The sequence below is a fragment of the Strigops habroptila genome, chromosome 9 (assembly GCF_004027225.2).
Source record: "Strigops habroptila isolate Jane chromosome 9, bStrHab1.2.pri, whole genome shotgun sequence".
Classification (NCBI taxonomy): Eukaryota; Metazoa; Chordata; class Aves; order Psittaciformes; family Psittacidae; genus Strigops; species Strigops habroptila.
In genome coordinates, this window is record NC_044285.2 from 29,072,207 (window position 1) to 29,091,750 (window position 19,544).

The 19,544-nt window shown below is 43.6% G+C and overlaps 1 protein-coding gene across 5 annotated transcripts in view; it reads right to left on the reverse strand.

The window, feature by feature from the left end:
• Positions 1-2,333: 2,333 nt before the first annotated feature.
• The window catches only part of HEPH (hephaestin), a 30,400-nt gene continuing 13,189 nt past the window's right edge, over positions 2,334-19,544 (reverse strand). For 3 of the 5 annotated variants that reach the window (XM_030497315.2, XM_030497314.2, XM_030497312.2), the window contains 11 exons: positions 19,272-19,422; positions 18,745-18,957; positions 17,743-17,953; positions 17,320-17,459; positions 16,300-16,431; positions 15,264-15,370; positions 14,283-14,508; positions 12,759-12,898; positions 12,226-12,388; positions 10,404-10,436; positions 7,496-8,935 (listed from right to left, as the gene is read on the reverse strand). In XM_030497315.2, coding sequence (XP_030353175.1) covers positions 8,691-8,935; positions 10,404-10,436; positions 12,226-12,388; positions 12,759-12,898; positions 14,283-14,508; positions 15,264-15,370; positions 16,300-16,431; positions 17,320-17,459; positions 17,743-17,953; positions 18,745-18,957; positions 19,272-19,422 — 1,761 coding nt within the window. In that variant the 3' untranslated portion in view covers positions 7,496-8,690. Of the gene's footprint in view, positions 2,589-2,727; positions 8,936-10,403; positions 10,437-12,225; positions 12,389-12,758; positions 12,899-14,282; positions 14,509-15,263; positions 15,371-16,299; positions 16,432-17,319; positions 17,460-17,742; positions 17,954-18,744; positions 18,958-19,271; positions 19,423-19,544 lie in introns of those variants that run through there. The other 2 variants (XR_003993122.1, XM_030497311.1) reach the window with 2 other exon arrangements.

Genomic DNA, 19,544 nt, shown 5'->3' on the forward strand with positions numbered 1-19,544 from the left:
CTGTAAGGAACAGAAAATTCCAACTCCATGGTTACCTTGTTGGTAGCAAGTATTCTGTACACTTACAGTCTTACCATCAAGCAGCACGAGCTCTCAGCCGCTGCCAGACCCTGAAATCTGTGCAGCGCTTGCTAGAACATGTGCTTTGCAATCACAGCACAGTAACACTGCGGCAGCGCCTGGAAATGGCATGGGCTGAGCAGGCAGGAGAGACCCTCAGAAGCAATTGCTTTTTGAACTTTTAAAAGACTTCCTGACAGCAAAGAAAGCTCATAGCTTGTTGCATAGCTCTGAGCAAAAGGAATTATTTTTGACATGCTCATTTGCAGAGTCACCCGTGGGCTGAAATGGCTGAGAACAAACTGCAGGTTTCCAGGTTTCTCTGAATGTTTATAAATGACACTGGTTTCCACATGAAGTAATCTGAAAGCAACTGCTGGAATAAATATGTATGGCTTCCAGGTGAGCCGATGAACTCTCACTGCGTTCGCAAAGCCATGAGGAACACGTGAGAAAAATGCCCGATTATCCATCTTGTACTGTGGGATAGAGATAAAAAAATGTGCAAATGAATGAAGCTGGGGCTTTATAAACCCAATCTAGATTTAAAACTTTCAATTTAAGTGACAGCTAGACAAGGTCTGAGAGCTTAGCTATCAAAAGGCAACAAATTGTCCCCTTTTCAGACACAGGGGAGAGAATCCATATCAGCAACTGTTTCAGAGCTATTAGAGGAGTTAGTCCTGTAGGCAGGAAGTGGTTCTTCTTTACAGAATTCACTTGATCCCCCAAGAGCTGGGAGACATTCATGGTGTAAGCTACCAACCCTGGTTTCTCTGAACATGTGCTTTAATATCTTACTGGACACCACAAGAGCACTCATGCATGCCCCATTCCACCAAAACCATCACCCGCTTGGCTGAGTCCTGACTTTCTCAGTTATATGAAGGTGGCCAGTTACGAAGAGACACCTAATGCACAATTGAGATGAGTCTCATTTTCCCCCAATTAACAATATACACTTCCCAAACATTTACAAGATCCAGATGTGGCATTGTTATGGCACACACTTTTAAAACAAATACACTATTTTTCTAAGATTCACAATTTAGAGAGAAAAGGCAATAAAGCTTGACATTAGACACCAGCCAAAGAACCAGACCAATGGGAGGGTGTAGAACATCACGAGACCCTGGGAGAGGTAGCAAGTGAGACAGATCCTGGTGAGTATATGCAAGGATGGAACTCATAAAGCAGCTGCTGTTACGAAGCACTACTGAGACAGCAAGGTTACAGAGAATCAGTTAAATAAAGCAGTAGAAAACAGCCCGAGACAACAGGATTAATAGGAAAGACATAATGGACCATACATTTTTAACTAAGGAGCTGACAAAGATCACCAACCACCTGAAGTGGTTGTATGGCTCAGGACACAGGTAATTGATGGCTATTGAATTATTGTTTGCAAGACTGATCGAATATAGGCAAAATCTGAGGTGTTCAGTTTTATCTGTGCAAAATAGAATGAGAAGAATTTTAAATCTTGGTTCCATTTCATCTGACTATTCAAAATCCACAGATTACTTCTATCAGCAATGCTGCTGTTCCCCTGGGTAAGAATGGAATTACTTTGTGTAACAGTGTGAAATGCCAACACCACCTATTTCTATTTAAATTATTAGAAAATAAAGCTAGCAGCAATTTATTCCTGAAGCCTTGTGCAAGCACTGAAGATGCCAGCTGCTCCTTTATAGTCCCTCAGGTTATAGCATGTAGGCATTAACCACCATTTTAACTAAACTTATGCATTACTGTGGCTGAGCCACTACCCCTCCACTCCTGTTGTGAGCCTGGTAACCAGTCTTGAGGCTTTTAATATGATTGAACACGATGACTTCCCTTGACAGTGAAGCCTCTCAAAGAGGTAAAAGATGTGCCCTCATCTTGCTTCCTGCACCACCGCTGACAGTGATTGGGTGCTATGATGGATGATCAGCCTTTTGGGAATTTGCTGGCTAGCGAAACACTGCACTCGGTTTTATCAAACTTTTGAACAGCTTCACCCAAGGGAAATCACAAAACTCAGCCATGACACCAGCAGCAGATTTCCCAGAAGGTTACTTATAAAGCAACAGTAAAATTTCATATTTATTACAACTACAATTTCACAGTGAACCCTCCAGCCTGCAGGTCTCATCCATTCTAGGAAGAGAACAACAGCCATGAGGAAGTCACTTCTGAGTTATACACCTGAATATTAACAAAGGCATGAAAGTCATGACTACAATACCCAGAGGTGGTTCATCACACACTGGGCTTTCTCAGGCTGGCAATAAGCAATGTCAAGGGATCCTGGCTGGTTCTTCCAGCCTAATTCACAAAATGCCTCCAGGCTGAGGATCTCTAACAGCTCCAGAGAGAAAACAGAGAGCCATGAGCTATTCTGACACAAAACTTGCAGCCAAACCTTCAGAGAGAGTGTGGATGGGCAGGGAGGCAGTGGAAGGAGCAGGACCTCATGAGGAAGGGGCAGCTTCAAAATGTTCCTTGGCACTTCCTAGAAGGCTTCCTTGGAGTTGCGTCAATGGCTGCAGAACAGGACAAAGGCAAGTTGCTGTAGGCTCTAGTCCTAGCCTCACCAGCTTACTACCTCTTTGACCTTGAGCAAGTCACATATTTGTTCCTTAAGTAATATTCAGGTATGAAAGAGACAACTGTATTTCTTCTGGCTTATGGTTTATTTAGATAGGTATAGTATTAAAGATATTAGTATATCTATTTATTACTAAAGATATACTTACTTTCTAAGATTCAGATGACAGGAGGGATTGGGTAAATCTCCTGCAATGCAAAAAGGTAAAGGCAGTGGGAAGAACTTGAGTCAAGACTTTATTAATACCTTTTTCTTTTGAATAGTTTCAGTCATACCTTGTAAAATCAAATGAAACATCTTTGTAACTTGAAAGGATAATTTCCACTTTCCATTGTGAACACCATTTTAAAGAGAATTCATAGTTTTGACATACAGCTCCCTCGGGTTTTTAGAAATCAGAGCTGGAATGCCTGTTTCAATTCTATTGAAGAAAAACCCTTCAGTCAGGAAATGTGTGTTGGGTTTTTGGTTTAGGTTTTTTTTGTGAAACAAAAAGAGATTACAGCTTAAATGCATGACATGCTTTGAGAAATGGAACAAGGTCACACCTGCTTAGCATTACACAGAGCTGCATGTCTAAGAGCATGGCAAGACCTCTGTGTAAGACAAGCGATTTGCCACAGGGGTGGCAGAGGATGACAAGGACCCTCCTGCATCCTATACAACTGTTTTACAAGATGTTGGTCCAGTGCAAAACCATGCATGTGTCCATGAGCATCTGTACATGTTTATAGGCCTGATGTTGAACATGTAGACCAAAGTGCAGATTAAATAACAGCACTCTCCCCTGGAAGAATTTCTTTTGCACTGAAAAAAGGAAGCAGGAAGGAAGCTTTGTGGGGTCACGTGCCAGTTGTAACCTACTGAATTGCATACTCACAGTATTGATGAAAGAAAGTTGAAGAATATTTCAGCTCAATACACCACTAACGAGTTCCTCTAGGTGAGCTGGAGCACTGCAGCACTTTCCATTAAATGCAATCCAGCTAACAACACACCTGTTTTAAACTCACATTGCTGCTACACTTTGGGGTTTTTTGGATGTTTAACAAATTGAGAGTCTGTAAATTGGAATAGGCACAATCCCTTATGCTGCCTTGTTCAACAGGTTAAGTTTTGAAAAGCCCGCCCAAATCTAACTGTAAATCACTCAGCCCACTGTCTCCATCTGTGATGATAGCCAAGACCTGAAAAATGACTAGTAAACACCAAAACTGGTGCCTCTGCTGTAGGTTATGTTTGGCTTAGGAACTTGCCATATCTTGCACCGACAAGTGGAGAAGGAACCTCCCCCCTGCAGCACAGCCAATGTGCTTTTGGACGTGGCCTTTGACAACAGGAGCCCGTGGGCAGCAGGAACGGACCATACTCTCTTGGCATCCAAGCTTTTTCTGCCTGTTTGTTTCTCACATAGCAAGTCAGCCTGACTGAAAGCAGATGGCTGTTCTTTGCTTATTTCTACAGTGAAAGCTTTCATTTGAAGAAAATAACCCCTAAATGTGAAAAATAAGGATCTTATCAGTAGGAAGGTCTTACACGCAGGGTTTTCTGTAAGCTCCTTCCAGTGACAGATTCCAAAACTTCCCACTCCATCAACATCCTTCTGTACACAAAGATATGATGTAATTTCTTTGTTCTTCTTGATGACAGAGTAAGAGAGCTTTTCTCTCCTGCACCCATCAAACACACCACCAGCAGCAGCATCACACCTATTTAACTGTCCCTTACACAGCAGGATTTCTGCCTGTACCTTCTCCCAGTAGAGTGAATTACTCCCTCACTCTTCCTCTAGGGCTCACTGGGGGTAGGTGACTGTTTTCTCTCTCCCATCCTTCCTGTGGTTTAAGAAACCTGCCTCAGGAACACCAAAGGATGAGGTTTATAAAGAACACCTCCTGAGTAATAGATTTACTTTCCCCAAAATAGGAGCAAATTAACAAACAAATTCATTTCCAAGGCAGGCTGGTTTTGAATTCGAACACCACAAATGCTAATTCCCAGTAATAGCTGTTTCATCAATCACACGCCCAGTCCTGCTGTTCTCACATCACCAGAATAGTCTGTGACTAAATTAATCAATTCTTTGAGGCTAATGCTTTGGCAAATTTGGTACCTTGTGTATGCATATTGCCTCATTCTTACATTCCATATAGGACTCAGTTGTAGGCCAGCTTTTACTTCTACTCAGATCCATCCTTCAACTGTGATCTTGCAGATCACCTTGTTTTGGCAGCCACTGTGCTTGAATTCCTTTCCCCAGGCAGCACATAGCTCCAAACTTACAATCATTCCTATAATTTGCTGTGCCAACAAAATTATAAGCACTGTAAACAGTCCACATAGCAATTATATATTACAAAGCAAGCTGCATATTAAGCCTCACATTTGATTCAGAACCAAAGACTACATTACACCTGAAAAGATATTCAAATCCTTTCACTGGCAATTACCAGTGTTAGTCTTTATGGTGTGCCACAGGTTAATTTGACATTAACTTTTGTGTTTTGAGGAAAAAAAAAAAAAGGCAGCATTTTATACTTCCACATGTACATTCAAAAGGCAGCCTGCTTTTAACTGGCACCTCTCTCACATCCATAGTATGAGACTATAAAGGACTGTCAGTTGAAAACTGGCCTGGCACTGACATGGAGTAAGGACACAATTGTCTGCCTGCTAAAGTAATGTAGCAGTAACTGTGCCCATCTCTGAGCAAGATGACAGCACTAATAAAGGGATTTTCATCTCAAACATCCAGCTGCCGCCATGTTAATGAGTAATGCAGCTTTGCTGTCACCTAAGACAGCCTGGAGGAGTGTGGGTAACTTTAAAGAGGTGGGTGATCTAGGCAAACTTCTGAAAAGTTTATCATGTCTAACTGGGGCCTAGGAAGGACAATATTAGAACTGCAGACAAAAAGCACTACCTGAAGTGAATATAATAGGAAAAACAAGCTGCTGCTTATGTTTGTCCCCTACCAAACCAGAGATACCAGCTCTTCATGAAGATAAAACCTGTTCTGGACTCATACTGGCAGTGTGTATTGAAGTGGGGTGGTGGGGTTTTTTTTAGGTTTCCTATAGCAAGCTATCTAAAGAGCATGTATACATGTGTTTGTCCTTCTGTTCCTATGAGCTGAGCCATGCTAATGGATTACCTGAGCACTTCTAATCCTTTTTACTGTGTATTATTGCAAACTATTGATCTTGAACCGCTACAGAACAGCCTTTTACCTTAGCTAGTTTATTTTGCACTCACATGACCTGCTGCCTCAGCTCAGCATGGGAGCTATTGTCATCCCAGAGTCTCCCTGTGCAGCAGCAGTGCCAAAACCATGATCCTTCCCACCATGCTGTCTTCTTGAGAAGGCGACTCCTTGGTAGCCATACGTGCACCAGGGATAAGCACAAACAAGACACTGTAGGATGCTCAGACAGAAGGCTTGCTGCCAAAGCAAATGCTCATTTGCTCGCCATCTCCAGCTTAGAGACACCAGAACTGTGAAACATCTTTCCTCCTCCTCTGCCCACCAGCTGGGACAGCCAACTTCTGACTAGAGGCAGTTGCAAAACTGCCGATAAACTGTTCTTTGTCAGTTTGTTGCAACCGGAAGTTTTAGCAAAATTATCTGTGTTGTCCGAAACTTCCCTCTGAGTTTTCTCAGCCTGGGGTGGAATTGCTTAGAGGACAAAGTCCTCTCCCACAACAGCCACTCACTGAGGCCTCCTTAGGGTGTGGGCTCAAGAGCATCCCAACTACCAATGCTGGAGAAGACACCTCCGCCACCAATGCTCCACTCAGCCCAAAAAGAACACTACACTGGAGGATCTTTGGCAGCCTACTGTGCAAATCCAGACACACAGCCCAGTTCCTGTGCTGCCCTGCTTCAGAGCCAGTGCTGAAACCCAAGCCTGCTGTTGTCCAGCTTAGTGCCCTATAGCTACTGGCTGAAGAACTGGAGGGCAACTTCCCTCTTTCCACTTTCTTGAAGAAAGTGGATACATTTACAGTAACTGCTTTGTCTCAGAACATTTTTTGGGGAAATTAAGGTTCCTGCTTGGTTTTTCTTCCAATGACATAGCTTCTAAAATTCACTGAGGACTGGTGGGCTTGTAAACCTCTGGTTTGCAACTGCCTCTGTACCAGGGTTCACAATGAGCAAAGAGTACCCACGTTCAGTGCATTCAATAGTTCTCCAGCTCCTCACCAGGCTTAATGAAGTGTAATGAAAGGAAATTAATGAGCTTTGTCCCCATTGTGAAAGGAAAGAGCAGCTGGAAATACATAGGGACCCAATATGAATTGAGCATGATTAAGTATGTTGTAACTATTGTTCTGACTGAAGTGGTGCTGTTACACCTAAATAACCTACAGTAGTCCCTTGTCGTTAACAGCCATTTAGCTGGCTCTGCTTTAATTGCCTCTGAAAGCCACCCAGAAAGGATTTCTTTTACGCCCTTTCCAATTTAAAACTAGGAACACAAATATGTAAGCACTAACCTGCATCCATTTAGATAATGGGGATTCAGTGAGTGAGCCAGGAAGATAGGTATTTTATATGAAACTGCTTGGTACTTAACACAGAGAGCAATGCAACTGATGGGCATGGCTGCCACTGGAGGATGGCTCCCAACCTATGGGGTGGGCTACAAAGCTCTGAGGTTAGTCACAGGCTACACTACTAACTCCCACAGTTTGGTTCTGACCCCAACCCAAAGGCACACCCAGGCCCAGAGGGGTGGCACTGTGTCCCCATCCTTTCCTGGCTCCAAGCAGAGTCCCCCACCATCCAGCTTCTCTCCCATGGGGACTGTCATTAGCCAAAGAGGGTGCAGTAGACAGAAATCCTCTATGAGTATTTATTTACCAGGACAGGCCGCTCCACTCATGATTTTGTGCTGTCTAAAAGGCAAGGGTCCCATTAGTACAACATCTCATTGTTGCAAACATCCCCTTATCTCAGGCAGCACTACCTCACTCTCCACAGCCTGCAGCTTATTTGCTCCATGCTGCTAAATTCCACCAGCACTTCAGCTTATTTAGTGTTGCCACATTTGCCTGAACAAAACTCTCATTGCACCACAATGGGGGAAGCATTCCCTGATTTCATCTGTGCCAAGCATAAACTCCAGCTCACACAAGACTGAGCCTTGGGCTCAGCAGAAACACAATATTGGCTCAATTCTGGAGATAACATCACCAAAATGTATTTGAAAGGGAGCAAACCACAGAACACCACAGCACACCACAGCATCCCTGACACCCTGTTGCACAAGAAGCTGCACCACTGCACAGACTGACAGAACTGCAGTGCAGGGAAGTCACCAGGATGCTCTGCAATACTCAGAAAAGCTTCTTCTCCCAGCACAAAACACAGGATGTCGAGTATCAAAGCACATCGCCTGGGGTGCTGAGAGCAGACGGATGTGTCACAGTAAGGCTGTTGTCATGTCCATGATGGACTTATCTCACACTGTGAGATACACTGTCCAGAACTAGTATCTGTCCAATTTCTCAAAAACCAGCAATCCAAATCTAAATTAACACTTTTTTCCTTCTGTATTCTTAGTTTATTCACACACACACAAAAAAAAAAAGGGGGGGGGGGTGAAAAAAGGAAAAGATCACCTTCCTCCTTCAGATTAATTACTTCAAAGACTCACAGTTTCTTGGGAAACAATTCCCAACTCAGCTCTGGCAATGGAGCAAGACTGGAATCTGGCCTAAGCTAGTCTGTTAAGACCAAAGGGAGTTGCTCTGGAGAGAATAAAATAGGGGACTGTCTCCTCTCTTTCTTGAGGAAGAGCAGTATTTTACTCTTGTTAGTTGTCCTCTGTCAGTTCAAAGGGCCCTCATATCTCTCCTGAATGGACTTTTCCTTATAGAGTGCTGAGGAAAATACAGCAGAGGTCAGGGCTTCAGCTTTGCTTCCTTAGCTTCTAGAAGAACGGTGTAGAATTAAAATGATGCCCCAAAATCTTTGCTGTGGATAACGGTCCAGCGTCTGCTCCAAGCACACAGCCCAAAGTTTATATGGCTGTTACAGCCCTGAATTCTTTTTCGACATGAGTTTGAATCCATCATCCAGGATAGACCTCCGATTGCGTCTTAATTTCTTTTGTCTCTCCAGATAGATGACCACTCCAAGGAGGAAGCAGGCGAGCAGGAAAAGCACTATTCCTACAATGGCTAGAGCGATGACTGTGGCCTCTATCTGCCCTTGAGCCAATTTAGAGCCAAAAAGCGTTATCTTCTGGGACTCATCCTTATCCTCAAGTGGCAGCTCTGAGTGGCAAACAAAAAGATAGTTCAAATGAGAGCCCAGAATACCACAACTGGAAGGTTTCAAGAAATATAGAAAAGGAGCAAAAGACCCAATGCAATCAAAGCAAGTCAAAGGAGACCTGATCACCATCCGTCTAACAGACCCTCATCCCTAATGTCACACACATTTGAGAACAAATGGTTCTTTCCATAATCAACTCCATCCCAGGACCTCACTGTCTGTTACAACTATTCAACCCAATCAGCTAACCATGCTGTCCCACTCACAAGGGAATGATCTGAACTTGTGTGGGGAGTCAGTGGCTGGATTAAGAACAGAAGAATGGAGATGAGAACATGTGTCCAGACCAGAGCTGCTGCAAGTTCCCCACCCTGCTCCAAGCTTCCCATGCACATGGCTGTTGTCCTAAATACCATTATTCTGAGTGCACTCGCCCAGTCATGCCAGTGGTGAATCATTTGAGATCCAGAGCTCTCTCGTGCTTCCACAGAGAGGCAGCAGCCACCTTTTGAGAAAAGTGGCTATTTGCAGAGGTAACAACTGCTGATCAAGGATTTTTGCCTAATGAGCATACACAGGCTGATGCCTGAGCATGGTATAAAGCCAAATTATTTCATATTGTCTCTACTGTTCTGACATTTCCTACTTTCTTACACCCACTGAGTTGTGGAGAAAGATGAAAAAAATCAGGAAAATAAGTAACCACCATGAACTATTCAGACTTTTACCCCCAGAAAGCTTTAAAGGGACCTTATCTACTACTCCCCTTCTCCCTGGTGCTGCTCAACCAAATGTCTTCTCACATCTGTTCTTTAAAATACTTGGAAGAGCCAGGACATGTGCTTAGGCTCTTTTCTTGGGGGAAGAACAGACCAGGAGGCAGATGTGCTTGTTTGCATGCTGACTCAGTCCCTTGAGCTAGTGATGATCAATGTGATAATTCTCTAAACCACAGTCACTGACAGCCCAAAAAGGGAGGACAACTAATCTAAGGTGTCCCTCGGGTTGTGATGGAAAGGGATAAGAGAAAAAAAAAAAAAAAAAAAAAAAAAAAAAAAATCACTTCCTTTGCAATGTCCTCCTCCAAAACCCTTTGAATCTCTGCCAATTTCTAAGCCTACACTCTGCTCTGAAGATTAATCCATATATAGCAAGTACAACAGGATGTGAGGCCACTAAACTTTTTCACCCAACATGGTCAAACAAGCCTAGCAAGTACAGCGTCCTTATTTTTTATCATCAGAGCACAGACATTTGAAGGACAGATAAGCTAACCCAGAGCCTTCCCTCTTATCCATCAGTAGCCTGGCCTCAGACTAAGATGCTGGCCAGCCTGATACGAGAGGCTATAACTGATGTTCCTGCTCCTCCCTTCTCCTTGCACAGATCTAAATCTCTGTAGTGATCAGAGATCTCCCTTCCTCCTTCACCTCACACAGAGTATTAGCAGTGCAACATACACCATACCTGCACTGTAGTTTACGGCTTCAACCTCTGGCTCTGAAAGGAAATGAAAGAGGGTGAGAAACTGTTGGGCTGAACAGGTAGAGAGTCCAGAACATGGCATGTTTGGCAAGGATCAGGTCGACAAGCAGCATGATTTTCCAGAGCTTGCAGGTTTTGTTGTTTTGGGGTTTTTTTTTTGTGTGGGTTTTTTTTTGTTTGTTTGAGGGGTTTTTTTGTTTGGTTTTGTGTTTTGTTTGTTTGTTTTCCCCCTTCCTGTCAATGTTTCCCTTCTTCACATGACACCAGGAGTGCTTTTGTATTACCTGCTCCAAAAGCAGACCCACTCCCACCACACAACCCTTTACAGCCTTTGAAAGAAAACATCCTGGTTTCAGCTGAGATAGAGTTAACTTTATTCCTAGTAGCTGGTGCAGTGCTGTGTTTTGGCTGATAACACACCAGTGTTTTATGTGTTGCTAAGTAGCATTCAACTCTGATCAAGGATTTCTCAGGCTCATGCTTTGCCACTGAGGAGGGGTACAAGAAGCTGGGAGGGAGCAAAGACAGGACACCTGACCCAAACTAGCCAAAGGGGTATTCCATACCACAGCACATCGTGCCCAGTATATAAACTGGGGGGAGTTACTTGGAAGGGACCAATCACTGCTTGGGTCAGGCTGGGTATTGGTCAGCAGGTGGTGAGCAATTGTATTGTGCATCATTTACATTTATTGGGTTTTTTTTTCCCCTATCCCCTTTTAGTTTTATATTATCTCCCCTTGTTATTTCCCTTATTAGTAGTATTATATTGTACTTTAGTTATTAACCTGTTCTTATCTCAACCCATAGGTTTCGTATTCCTTTGCTTCTCCTCCCCATCCTGCCCAGAGAGGGAGGAAGAAAGAAGGGGAGCAGCAAGTAGCTGCATGGTTCTGAGTTACCAGCTGGGCTTAAACCACAACAGAAAAGCACAAAGTCTCTGAGCATGTGGTGGGCTGGCAGGGTTGGTCACTCACCCCCAGCAGGAATGGGGAGGGAATTGGAAAGGCAAAAAGCAAGGGGGGAAAGAAAACAAACAAACCAACCAACCAACAAACAAAACACACCCAACTTGTGAGTTGAGATAAAAACAATTTAAGAAAAAACACACACACAAAAACACACCTCACCACAAAAACTCCCCACAAACTGAAGTGATGCAAGAGCAATCATTTACCACAAGTGGATGCTCAGCCAGTCCCTGAGCAATGGCTACTTTGCTTCCCTGCTTCTTGCCCACCCCACCTACTGAATGAAAAACAAGGGAAGACCTTGACACTGTGCAAGCACAGTTTACCAATAGCAAAACCATGGGTGTGTTATCAGCTCCGTTTTGGTAACAAATCCAAAACATAGCACCATATGGGCTGCTATGAAGAAAACTAACTCTGTCACAGCCAAACCCAATACAGGGTGTCACTCACCTCTAACCACGTTCCAGTGTTTCCTGGTGAAATGAAAATCCCTAGGGTGTGCATTTAGATCACAGATAATATTCTCAGTAAGAACAGTTACTGGCTGATGGCTGAATATTGCTTCTCAGACATAAGCTAACATAAAACTTGTCAGAATAATGTAAGCATTGTAAACCCCAGAAACCCATTTGTTGTTAATTCCAGCTGCAGGTATTACCATATTCAAAAGGAACATCTGAAATTGCTAGTACTTAAGTAATTACCTGCTCAATTAACTGGCTGTTTATGGCATGTAAAAGAGTTGTAAGTGTGATACAAACAGAATTTAACAGCAGGAGTAGAAAGTGCTGTTAGATGTTTTACAGTAACAATCAAGGATAGCTCCCTACCTGATCTAGGCAAGACTGTGAAGAGTATCTCCATCCCAGCATGAATGTGATCAGACACATGACAATGAAGCAGCCACGTGCCAGGGTTCCCAACCAACATCTCTACCATTTCAAAGGTCCCAGGGAACAGATCCACAACATCTGCTCTGTAGCTTTTGCCATTCTGTCAAAAGGAAGGGAGGCTGTTAGTGTGCAGTGCTCTGTGCTTCTTTTACAGACAGAAAATTCTACTTGTGTTGCTGGCGAGCACTTCAGTGCTACTACAGCTTTTAAAAGCTCAGAAAAAGACTTCAAAGATTAGTTCCTGGCTATAGCTGGGAAAGAAAACAATCTGGTCATGCCTAATTCTAAGGGTTAGACATATTCGCATAATACAAAGGCTCAGTGAGTCAGATTTGGATGTGTAAAATCACATCCCTTTCCTAGACGGGTAAAGTTTCTGCGAGGTCACTCAAAAAGTTCAAGTCCGGAGTCACGCAAAAGTGGTTCTATCAATGGCCAGCTTCTGCTTTATCATGAAAGGGTATTCTTACCTTGTATATGAAGGTCTCGGCATGAAAATGGACTGTGTGCACATCAATCTCCTGACCCATTCCCAGCAGGTACCAGTTCACCCACTCTCCCTGAAACATGGTCAGCCCAGGCAAGTTTGCATAGAGCCTCCCATTGATTGCTGTACAACAAATAACAGAGAAACAGGAGAAAAGGCTGTTACTGAAATGGTAACAATGCTGAATCATTTCAGAGGAAGAATCATCTAACTTCAGAGCACTGGAAGTTAGATGCTACAAAACTTATATAGCAACCAGTGCATCAGTAGCATCTTCCATATAACAATCCCCCAAAAGTTTGGCAGTGACTTGCATCCAAGGCCATGCTGTAGCTCAGTTCAAATATCAAAAACTACCTCTTGCTGAAAACTGCAGAGATGGTTCCTTCTAAAAGTCAAAATACAAAAATGGTCTTTTTAGCCCAGTGACAGGGAAAAATGTATCTATACACACATAAATATCCAAAAATTTTACTTGCAGAACAATGAAAATGAGTAAACCCTGCCAACAGGCAACCCTGTCATTCTGTGCCTCATGCTGGCTGCACGTTACATGCTGATGACTTGTAAAATCACTACATGGCAGGACTTTATATCATAATTAGCACAGCCAGAAGGAATACTGCTTTGACTGCACATGCAGGAAAGGGACTGAAACAGTGAACTGAACGCAGTGGCACACATTGCAATGGAAACTTTCATGCTCAGATCAGAGAGGGAATAAGACTTGGACATGATCCAAGGGCAGGAATACCCATGTTTTACTCCCAGATCTGCCGCAGTCACTTTGTATAGATCAAAACAAGCATCAGACTTCAGTGTGTTTATGGTTTTGCTAGCCATAATACTGGTTTAACAATAACAGCTTCATGGCCACATTTATTTGGAGATTCTTTATATCACCCAGTCATAACGATCGTATACATAACAATTCTTCACTGTTCTTACCTCCATAACTGCCAGGAGACTTGTTTTGCTGAGAATACTTTACAGATATAATACAGAGAAAAAATAACATAAATATGTTAATATAGAAAAATGTGTTCATCCTACTATGGTAGGAATGGCTTTTGGGTAATCAGCTAAAACAACTGAGTCATGTATTCCAGCCATGTAGGTTGATCAATTTGAAATCTAACACATTCTAATGGTCCTGAGACGAACCAAACGAAATTAGTCTGACAAGTTAATTTCACATTTGATTTTATTTTATTTCCTGTCCCAAGTTAGACAAACCAGATATTAACCTCTCTGGCTCATATCTTGCTGTTCCTTCTGACAGGGACAGCCATAATGGACAGCCTTCATTGTAGATCAAATGTGTGTGCTGTGTATGTGCTGCAATATTGAGAACATACGGCTTAATTCTGTTCAATGCAAAATGATGAGAGTATTCACTAGGAGTCAAGCTCTTGAGGTTTGGGTTGCTGACCATTTAGAGGTCGCAGAACCAACCTGAACTTTTTATACATAGTAATGGGCGCTCAAGGTGTCTACCAGGCATTACCATGCATCTTGTTGCTTTCCACAAATTTGTCATCCAGCAGGTTGATCTCCTTGTGATTTCCCCTACTGTAATGTTCCACATTCTCCTCCAAGTACCAGGACTGATTTTCATCAAAAACCAGGAACAGTAGAGCAAACTCCCTCTTTACATCCTTCCTGATACCATCAGACCGCAGCGCTCCTCTCCGGCAGATCTTCAGGGGTCCAATCAGACCACTGTACATATCCTAATCACAATGAAGGAGAAAAAAACCCAAATAACTCGAGGCAAGGATCTTCTCACCCTCTCTTTTATACATGCTTTTCTTTGCCTTTCAGCAACAGTATTTTCTGTTCCCTGCACCACCCCACTGAAAACAAACAGTGCTACTGTGCAAGTACTCTCATTAGAACATCAGCTACCAAAGCACAAGAACAGGGACTAAACATGTTCTTTTAAATGCAAATCCAGAAGCCAAATTTGAATGGTATCAAAATATTCTCCACTCTGACTGCAAAAACACCTGCAACTTGAGATAAAAGGGCAGTGATCTCTGAGTTGAATGTGATGGTTTATTCACAGATCCCTCCTGTGAAATCAGTACTATAATTGATCCTAGCAATGCTCGAATGTTCCTGCTTTATCCATGGGGCCTTATTTTGGACACTTTCTGCCTTTATAGGTTAGCGCTATGGCTCTCAAATAAAAGCCATGACTGACTAGGAGATGTTCTCATATCCTGCAAATCACTGAAGGAAGGTTACTGTCAAGGAGACAGTGGAATTGTTTTATGAAGGTTTGTGCTAGGGAAAAACAAGGACCAACATCAGAATAAATTTGAAGGATTTTCTCTCCCAGGAGAATGCTGGACATGGCACCAGGTTGTTTTTCTACCTCTTGGCTGGGCCAATCTCTAAATTGTATTCATCTCACATTGTATAATACTAGAGAGAGTGAAAAACTGGTTTAATTGGGCCTTTCTGGTTCTAATTTCTACTTTACCTTTACTGGGTCTACCATGGAGTAGTAGATCCAAGGAACACAAGCTGAATCATTTGGCCCTGGGCCAGATCTCTCAGGAACTTCCCATCGGTATGTCACAATGTCACCTGAGTGAGAGAAGAACCATTAACACCAGTGTGATACACCCATTCACCAATTTGCTGAGCAGCATGCAGAACACCACAGAAAAAGTGCAAATTCAATTCTGATTGTTGGACACAATCTTCCTTCCCCAAAATACTGGAAAGCAGGATGGAAGTTCTGCTCTCACAAGCAACACAGAGGGGCCACAGGATGCACATGCTATCTGGTGTCAGCACAACTCTGTTTTATCTGCCAGCTTTGAGGATGGAGCTGACCAAAGAAATTCCATTTCTCTTCAGTGCAGATGGAGCTTGAGATGACTTTTCCTCTCTGAAGTATATTTATGATGCTCAAATTAATTTTTAAAATTACTATTTTGCATATTAACAATAGATTTCAGAAAGACAAGGCCTGACTGAAAACCTGTTTATCGCTTAGACAGCCTGCACAATTTGGAGACCAAAAATTATACAAATTGGCATGTGGACTGTGAAACAAATTGGTGATTTCAGTCAGCATCCTGGCAAGCAATTGTGCGTTTCACCTACTTCATATTACTGTGCACATCACAAAGTATAGGTCCCAAAGAAAGGGAGGCTTCCCCCATCATGGGCAGCCAGCCCAGAGCTACCAAGGACTGAGCTGTGAACTGTCATCACCCTTTTTCCTAGAGACAGTCCACACAGTACAGGGGATAAGGCTGCACAGAGGAAAGTTTGTGCTACAATCATCCCAGGTGTCAGAGCAGAATATGAATTCCCAGGGCTGCTATTTCCACACAAATGGTATCACTAAACCTTGATGAACTTGAAAGACCACTTATTGTTCAGTTCCAGTTCTCTACCATAAGAGAACAAGTACGTTTAAGCCTGCCTAAGGAAACCAGCCTAGCCATAGGCTAAATCAGCTTTGTAAACCCATACAGGAATATGGCTGGAGATCAGTGACTTACCAGGGTTTGCTACTTGTGGCTGTCCCGTCTCCCTTTCCAGCACCCCATGCGCATGAATGGAGTAGGGTCGTGTGGCATTGTTCTTAAACACAATGTTGAGAATATCTCCCACTTCCGCCCACAGAAAAGGACCTTGAGATAGGAAGAATGTACTCCGAGACTAGCGAAAACTGTTGATGTATCTCTTGCGGATATTCTCATCTCTCAACATCTTCCCATATACATTCTCTTATATTTATTATAGTTATGAAGTCCCCCTCCCTCTTCTCTCCCTCCCAAAAAGAGAATTGGAGGTTGGTCCCAATTCGAGTCTTAAAAAAAAAACCCAGAGTTTCACAATGAGGGAAGCGAAGGTTGTTATGCATTAACTGTGCCCAATACAACTAAGGCTTGATTTCTGAATACTGCTATGCTAAATTTCACACCCTGATCATCTCCTGCTGCTGGTTTCAAAAAATGTGGCAATATTCAATTTGGCCTGACAAGGGTCACAAATCAGAACTGCAACCTATTTTGAATGGTATGTACTGCCTCAGACTTGCTGCTCTAGCACCACTCCGTCCTGGGTTCATAACACATTGCTGTGACCCCATGGACCGATCAGCCATTGCAACGTGCTCCTCCACTTCTCAAGGTCTGCCTGCTTTGGCCCCAGAAACATTTATCTCACAGTGACAGATTTTCACCTACACCTCTCAGGGTGCTCTCTAGAAGTCAGCAGTTATTTCTGTCATACAGTCAGAAATGCAGGTGTGAAGAATGCTCTGCCCAAGACATGAAAAAGTTGGCAGAGGCATGCATGAGAACCAATGGTTTCCTACAAGCTGTGTTCAGGACCTGCTTTACTGCTATCTCCAAAGCTGTTAAACATGGATAGGAGACAGTCTGAATTCCTCCTCACTTTGCAGATGCCTAAATAAATAGGAGGCCTTCAGATTACAGCCTTTAGGCACTGAAACTCTAGAGTCCAAGTCCCACCACTGTGCGAATGGAAAATGTACCCTCTACACATATCCTTACCTAGTATTCCCAGGTGCTCATCACCATTTATCCTGGCCTTGGGGGTCTGGAAAGTCCCATCAGTGTACTCCCTGTAAACTGCCTTCTTGTACTTGGAGCCAAGCAGTCCATTCTCATTGCTCAGGAATACATCGGCGTAGCTGAGAAATGCAGAGTGAGTGCCGAGATACCCAAAAAAGCTCAGGCAGAATGAACTGTTAACTTATGGCATGGGGATCACTAGTTGAATGGGTTTCCTGAGACCTGCTTTGGCTGCAAAGATGGGCACAGTGACGCAGGGGCTGCAGCTCCCATCAGCAGTACCACCAGCAGTGCCATATGCACCAGGTCACAGGATGGCCAAGACACCTAACAGGCTTCACCACAGCCTACTGAGGCTATTGAGAAACTTTGCCAAAGGGTTCCCCACAAGACAGGCTCTACCTCTCTGCAGAATGATTGTGCCGTTCCCTCTCCCAGCTCCGGTCAGGCGCATAGTCCCACACCACCTCCTCTGCCACGATGTAATACGTCCGCACACCCCTGTACTGAAGGGCAGGAGCAGGATCCCTTTTTCCACACTTTGAAACGGAGTAGCGTTCCCTCATCCCAGCCTGGTAGTGATTACTCGTCTGGCAGTAGATCTCAAAGATCCCTGAGGGAGGCAGCATGAACACAGAGATTAGCTACTTCTAAAGATCCCAGGAAACAGCTGCTTCCCATGCAGAGCCTGTGACGTGGTTGACATTGGTATGCATTGTGTGTATCTCTGTGTTTGTTTAGGGAGTTTGGTTTCTCTAACAACCCCTTTTAATCTCTGCCTGTAGCAATCAAGCAGGAATGGCACAACAAAGTCCTACACAAAAATACTCTCAGACAGCTTTCTTACACAATAAGCAGCTTATTAGAAGTGAGAAAACCAGCAGAGTAACACAACCATGCTACCACTGCTGAGATACTGTTGAAAAGATCTAGCCTGCAAATGCCAAAGGGGAGGAGACAACTGACAGCTGAGGCCATCGCATTGTGTGAGCAAGACAGTATTGCATGCCTTTCCTGCAAACTGGGAGGGCTGGGATCTGCCAAACATGAATCTCCATAAGTCATGGACAGGGGAGTTGAGCTCTGGCACTGTCTCCTACTTTATTCTGAAAGACATGTTTGCATGTTTCTCTGGGTCATGGGCAGCAACATCCATCAACAACACCCAACATTTAATACAAGTATTAAATAGGAAGTGGCAGCCTAGAGAATCAGTGTGGGACAAGATCCTGTGTCTCCTGTTCTTCTCCAGAATGGGATACAAATACAGGAGCTGCGGCCTCATAAACAGGATGTAAAGCACAGCTCACCCTGTAAGAGTTTGTACTGTGCTACAGTGCTACAGGAGCAAATACTACAACAGGAGACTTTTGCTGCTGCTAAGTTAGATGTGCAGGCACTTACCACTGTTATCAGGTTGCATGAAGGCAGTAGCAAATGTGTGTGGGAACAGACTGGTTGAATCTCTCCGCATCCCATTCATCTGCAGGGTATTTCCCTGAAACACAGCTCCATGTACATCTGCTTCACTGCCCAAGCCCAGAAGGTGCCAGGTCACATTGTCTCCTTCACACACATTCAGCTCAGGCAAGTTACCAAACATAAGTCCATTGATGGCTGCAAAGGAGAATGCAATTAACTCTCTGCAGACAGACATCAGCCAAGAGATTCATTCTGTGCACATGCTTTCACAGGGCAGGCCTGCCAGTGGAAGTGTAGCTTTCTTGTAGTTCACCCTGAATATACTCAGGACATGCTTCCCAAGACGGCTGTGCTTCTTGTCCCATGTCCCACCCACCGCCTTCAGCCTCACTTGACTTCAGGCCAATACAACACAGCCACTCCAGCTCCCCAGCTCAGTCTTCAGGTGGACACCATCCCCAGTTTTGCAGGTTCAATCCTGCTGCACAGAGAACAGCATCAGGCCATACCATGCATCCTGTTTGACTCCTCGAAGTCATCATCCTTTTGCACCGAAGCCTCTTCCATCCTCAGGTAGTACTTTATGTTTGCATTTAAATACCAGCTGAGGTTCTCATCAAACACACTGAAGAGAAGGTAAAATTCTTTGTCGATCCCTTTCTATAATTACAATAATGGCTGTTAATTTTTAAAATGCACCAACTAACTATCTTTACGGTTAAAGATGTTTTGCTTAACCACCATGTTCCCCATTGAGTGCCAGGGCTGTCTTACTCATGTTG